Source organism: Fusarium falciforme, chromosome 12, assembly GCF_026873545.1.
Source record: "Fusarium falciforme chromosome 12, complete sequence".
Classification (NCBI taxonomy): Eukaryota; Fungi; Ascomycota; class Sordariomycetes; order Hypocreales; family Nectriaceae; genus Fusarium; species Fusarium falciforme.
Genome location: NC_070555.1, coordinates 31,220 through 37,463, shown reverse-complemented (window position 1 = coordinate 37,463; position 6,244 = coordinate 31,220). Strand labels below are relative to the sequence as shown.

The window sequence follows — 6,244 nt, the reverse complement described above, 5'->3', positions numbered from 1 at the left end:
TATCTAAAGCCGTGCATCGGTATATCGCTCAAGATGACAGAAAATTGACCAGTAAAGTGCTAATGAACTTTGAAAACCCGGAAGCACCGCCCCGGGCCGCTTTGGTATAGCCATACACGGCATGGCTATTTGATGGAATGCATGTCATATCAGCTACGTGTGGCTAGCTGAGAGACCTCTGCCTGTCTACTGCAAAGCCATATGTTTTCTACTTGTACATGGCCATCTTTCAACATTCATATCAGTCCGTAACCCTAAATAACCTTCCACAAGAGTGGGTGGTCGCCAAACCATTTCCAGTAGATCATGACACATGCCTCTGTGCATCCAAACTCTCGGATGTCCTCGAACAGGGCCAATCACCAAGTGGGGCCTTGGCGGAAAGAGCAACTCGATGACATATCTAATTGATGTTAATGCTCTCTCAGAGTCGCGGGCGTCATGCGACGAGAGCATCCATGCTTGTGGTGAGCTTGTTTTAATGCTGATCATTACGATGAGGCTGTCAGTGGTTTAGGATATTGGATGTGCCGCGTCAATGATGGCAAAAGCCCAACCCAGGTTCATATTCACGTCATGAACCAAGGATGAATTGGGCAGTGCTCGTCAATACCTCCTCATTACATTCCGTCGCAGTCTGTGAGATGATAACGGTCATTCCATTATGTGCGCCTAAGACAAGAATTTGACACAGTAAATAACGCAACACAGCAGCCTAACGGACAATGACTGGCGAGTCTCCGCTCCAGTGGAACCCATCTGGTTGTACATACTCTTCATCGATTCCCACGCTGTAGCTTCCTTCCATATTGACACGACCCTCAAGAACAACTTCAATCCACTCATTCGGCTCGAGTCGTAGCGTATCTGAAATGTCGTCGACTGTGACGAGCCATTTAATCAGCTTTGACTTGCTGCTTACCCTGTTTCTCGTTTGGCACACGAGCTTGATAGTTGCACTTGTTTTGCCAGGTGACTGCCCGAGTGACACAATACCGCTCTCAGGCTCCTCAGCAGCTTCTGGAGCCCCCTTCAACTTTTGCGCAATAGCATGCTTTGCACGAGCCAACAACCCCGGACCTTCTGCTTGATCACTTGGTCCCTTCCCAGAGACACCAGCATCTGTGGTGGCATCGATGGGTTTGTCCGAAGTAGTACTCTGCGCAGGCAAGACCGGTGCTTTGGCGGTGTCACCCGTTGGAACGGCGGAGGTGTCACTGGCGAGGCCAGATTCACCGTTCTTCTGCACAGGCGTGTTGTTCGAAGCATCGCCAGCAGTAGTTTTCGTCTGAGTCTCGGAGCTCACCTTAGCTGCTGCCCCGGGCGACGCTGCGCTGGACGTCGACTTCTCTGTGGGCCCTGATTTAGGCTCTTGGCCCTTCAAAAAGAAATCGCTCGTGTAAAACAGATTGGAAGGGCCTTTCTTGGCCGTGAATGTCAATCGAATCTCCTTGAAAGCCACTGGCTTGCCAGTTTCGTTGACACCACGGAACACAAGTTTCTGGTATTGATTGGGTTTGAGGATGCATGGTTCCGGGTTAGAGATCCAGTTCAGGGTGTATTGGCCCGGGGGCGCGGACATGATTGGGGTTTCGATCTTGATAGGAGGTGGCTTCACGACCAGAGGCTCAGTGGGTGCAGGAATTAAAACCATACTGTCCGCCTTGAGTCTGTGATACTATCATTAGTTTGAGCTTATCATGAGGAGGATTTTGGGTCTTACGGCAGATAATCGATCTCCGCCACCAAGTCTCCCCACTGGGTAAAGGCAGGGTTCTTGAAGCTAAAAACTCCGTTGCCAGGGAATATGAAGCCTCCGGATTGTGCAACCTTTTCTTCGATAGACCTTGTGATCTGGGGCACAATTTCGCTGAAGCGGGCCTTGAAGCTCTTCAGCATCGCTTGGTCACGACCCTTCTCCTCCAAGTTATTGTGATCCCTGGCCAAGGTAACGCTGACACCACAGCAATGATCGTCTCCAGTGTCAAACTTGACACCTAGGATGCCGTTGTTATTCGGCCCCGGGATAGTACAAAAAGTCATTGTGATCTTCCACTTGGCTGTATATGTATCACTGGATTTCTCGTCAGTGTGTCTCGTCTGAACGAACTTTAGGGACTTACTCGAGAAAGGCCCACAGGTTTCTCCTTTCCCATGATGTCAGATTTGGATCTCCACCCTGATCCCACTCCATCACCTCATGACTCGTCATCGTTCCTTCAATCGTGAGGATTGGAGAACCCCTCTGCCAGGTCACGCTGACCTGAGTCTCATCTAGAGAGAGGTGAGACATGATGCCACCATACAGAATTAGAAAGTAATTTGCACGAACCTCGCATCTTCCCGCGGAAATTCGACATGCCAGCTACACTGTTCTGCTTCGTAGCCCAACTGTCATCAGGAGGCTGGATATTGACCTTTTTGAATCGATAACCGTTGGTGAGGTCGATGTTGTTTGTCTTGTTGATATTAATAAAGTCATAGCAAGGTGAAGAGATTGATAAGTTATGATCAACCGAGGTCGTGTAAGGAGCATGGCAACTGATCCGATCACCATCTTGTTCGCCCCGTGGCAGCAAATGGCAGATTTCGCTGGCTTGATTTAGCTGGCGGATCTTTGGTAGAATGAAACGCTCCAGGAATACGTCGCGGTTCATGAGAAATGTCCCCTCAATGGCGTCGGAGGCGCCTGGGGAGCTTGGCATAGTCGTAAAGTTTCCCGACCAAACCAGCTTGAAGTCATCTGGCCGCTGTCGATGCTCTACCATTTCGCAGTAGAGTAGTGCATTTCGTCCGCCGAATCCACCCTCGCTTGTCTTTCCATCTGGACATAACGGCGCTGACTTGTAGGCATGGGTTTGGTAGACTAAGTCGGTTGGCTCTGCGAAGCAACATTAGCCTTGCTGATGAATTCAGGGCTAAAAGGACTCATTTAGGTGTATCTTGTCTTACCAAATGTGGGCGGGAGGGGTGTTTTGAAATCTATAAAATACAAGAATTAGTCTATCGAATCTGGCATATGTCGACTTCAGAAACATACCTTTGAGCTGGATGTTGTAGCCCATGGCGTTACGACCGTTCTTGTCCTGGTCTATGGCCCATCTTTCAATGAAACTCTTCAACTTATCATAAGCATCGTAGTTGTCTGTAGCCCAGTCGGACCATGCTAATTTCTCGCCGTCGATGACAGCTACAGAATGCGCCGTATCTGGATCACTAAACTTGGCACCTGTGACATTTAGATTAGTGAATGTTCTCTTGTGGCGAGAGTATAGCTGGTATCTTACTTGAGAGCTTGGCGTACAGCCTCTCAATGGAGTACTGGCCAGGTAATTCCTTGCCATTGAGCTTCAGGCGCTCCCTGAGTGACTGCGACAGAGCTTCTTCGCGCTGTTGTTCGTTATTGCTCGTAAACGTCTTCGCCTTGCTTGGATCATCTGAAAACGTTTTGAGTGGGACGGAATAGGCGATGACCCAGCCGGCAAGGTCTTCAACAAGGAACATGCCCTCTTCGTCATAGACGGAACCAGACTTGAAGCTTCATACCAGTAGATGTCAGTGCAAATTAAGTTCTCCCAGACACAGACAAACAAACCGTAAGAGGAACAAGACTTCGGAGGTGTTACTGCCGTAAGTTCCAGCTGGGATAAGAATCTTTGGAGGTTCTAGCTTTGCCACAATACGGCCACGCGAGGACATGGCATCCATGGAACTCATCTGAGGGTAAATACGGAAGAGATTCTCGAAATTCTTATTGACAATATCCTGGGACACCCCGGTAACCTGATCCCAAGGCTGTGTGTTGGTTCTAGTTTGGAGCATATATCGGGAATCGACATCTTTCATCTGCATAGCCGAAACGGGAGCTTGAATTTGAGACGACATTGTGATGGTAAGAAGAAGTTGTAATAAGAGGCAAGAGAAAATACAATACTTGGGCGATGGTTTCAGCAACACAAGTGGCAAAGAAGAATATTAAGTCCCGGCCCACGGTATTTGTAAAGAAACAGCTCATATAACATCATGCTAAATCTCAAATCTCTCGGCTCATCCATTAACAGACTGTGGTCGTCAGTTTCGGCAAGTACGTGATCTAAGAGAATGCAGCCAGCCAATACTCCCTCACCCGCCATCATCTGACCCCCAGTGCTCAGACTCGACAGTTCACATACCATTGAGATGGTTGCATGTGCATCAATTGAGATCTGTCCCACATGTATCCTCCCAACCCTCTCTTTCAGTTATAGTTACAAGGTCCATTTTGATCTGTGTCGCTAGTAGTTGAGGACTATCAATTCAGCCACTTTACCCGCACTAACCAAGGAGGTTTCGGGTCTTCAGCTCGCCACTAACCTGAGACATTTAGTTGATAGTCTGGAATGGCAGCAACGGGCCACCAACACATCTACCGTTCTTGGCCACTATCAGCTCAGCCACTCTACTACACTAATCTAGAAAGCCTCTAGTCTCCAGGTCGCCACTAACTTGAGACATCTCATAGTCTAGAATGATAGTAAGGGGCCACCAACACATTTGCTGCTCTGGGGCGAGAACTTTGCAGTGCTAGTGGAAACTATCTAGATCTGCATCGTTATGTGACAGCGAGCCTTGGTCGGCCCCCGATAATGCAAGCCACGCAAAAGAAGGTTAACACTATTGTTGTGACAGGTGTGATAAATTTAACCAGTATCATAAAATTCTTATAACTATTGAATTCCAGATCAGCAGTGATCGAACCATTTTTAGCACCTCTATGATGACAGGAAGGGGAATGGTCTCGCGCTAGGACACACACCAAGAATGCCATGTGTTTTGCCAAGGATAAACTATCAGTCCGATCATCCGAAGCCATTCAGAGTAAGCGGCCAACAGAATTCACATCGTTTGTACGTGATCGCAACTCTGGAAACCGCCGCAGCGAACCTCAACGAAATCACATCCATTCTGTCTGTGAATTCTGAGAAGACACGGGTCGACGGGGAGGCCGGGACACATCACAGCTCCTCAGTCCCCTAATAAACGAGAGTGGCCAGAGAAATGACTACCAATCGGCATGTTCGAAATCACAGAGACTCTAACATCGTGAAATCGGCACAAGACAAATAAAAAATTAACAGATCCTTATGCCGTATGTAATGGCTATCTTCTAGGGACTCTTGGGTCCGAAATACTTCTTGGTCTTCCAAACCAGGTAAAGAAAATCGCCAGCACGGCTGTCGTTGATATCGGTAGTCTTTCCGTTCCAATCCTCAGGAAGTCCATCCTGGTGGCTACCGCTTCGCCAAAGGGCAACCTCGGTCACAAATCTAAAAAGGGGAAAAGATCATACGTGAGCCTAAGACCTTCAGTTTATGACTTCATTAGATGACTCACTTGTCTTCCGACATATCGTTGTCCAGATGAAAGTAACGAAACTGTCCCTCATCTCCCTTGGCAAGATCATCGTCACGACCTTCAATATGGCTGTTGCGACGTTCAAACCAGATGTTGCTGACCAATTCACTGGGCTTAGAAGCGTAGTGGACTTTGAGCCACACGTATCTAAAGTTGAGTTACATTAGCGGGGAAGCTTCTCAAACAGCACCTATTTGTAAGTGGTATCTTACTCTCCGCCATGCCCAGCATTGATATCGGCATTGCTATTACCAATCCCGTTGACGGTGCCGCTTGGTTTATCGTCCTGGTAAATAACCTATGATGTGTGAGTCAACGTAGTTTGGCCTGAGGTGGGCTGGATAATCACTTCTATGGCGGAAATGAACTCGCCGATTCTGCTACGGAACGCAGGAGTAGTCGCAGAGGAAGACATCTTGGCGAGTTTTGGAGGCGAGGACGAATCTCTGATAGATTGGATGAGTTGTGAATGATTATGGATAGATAACTCTTCACCTGGTCTTATTTGTTTTCTTCTTCTTCTTCTTGATGGCCTGGTACCAATGACTATTTATTGGTATCTGTTCTCTCAAGTCGCTTAGTGGTTGTCTGAATTGCTGATAAAGCCGAGGGGACAGTGCCTTTGTTTACACAAAGCTAGAATTAGCTTTGAAGGCTGACAACGAGTCCCGTCGTGGCTGGCTGACTTGTCTCGTCGCAAGAGTCCAGGCTATCATGATCGAGAGTCTAGATCAACACACCGACTAAGTGGCTTCCAGTATTACGTGTCAAGAATTCCGAAGTATGGTAAGCCTAATCTAGCTAGTCTCGTAGCGTTAACTCACTATGATTGCAGCTGGCTACCGGGATG

General features: G+C 48.0%; 1 protein-coding gene across 1 annotated transcript; it reads right to left on the bottom strand.

Annotated features, from left to right (window-relative positions):
* Positions 1 to 5,146: 5,146 nt before the first annotated feature.
* NCS54_01376000 (Hypothetical protein) lies at positions 5,147 to 5,809 on the bottom strand (the record flags this gene model as incomplete). Its single annotated transcript, XM_053158933.1, has 4 exons — positions 5,147 to 5,306; positions 5,374 to 5,541; positions 5,607 to 5,692; positions 5,744 to 5,809. The coding sequence occupies 4 exons, from the start codon at positions 5,807 to 5,809 to the stop codon at positions 5,147 to 5,149; spliced, it is 480 nt and encodes a 159-aa protein (XP_053014908.1).
* Positions 5,810 to 6,244: the final 435 nt, after the last annotated feature.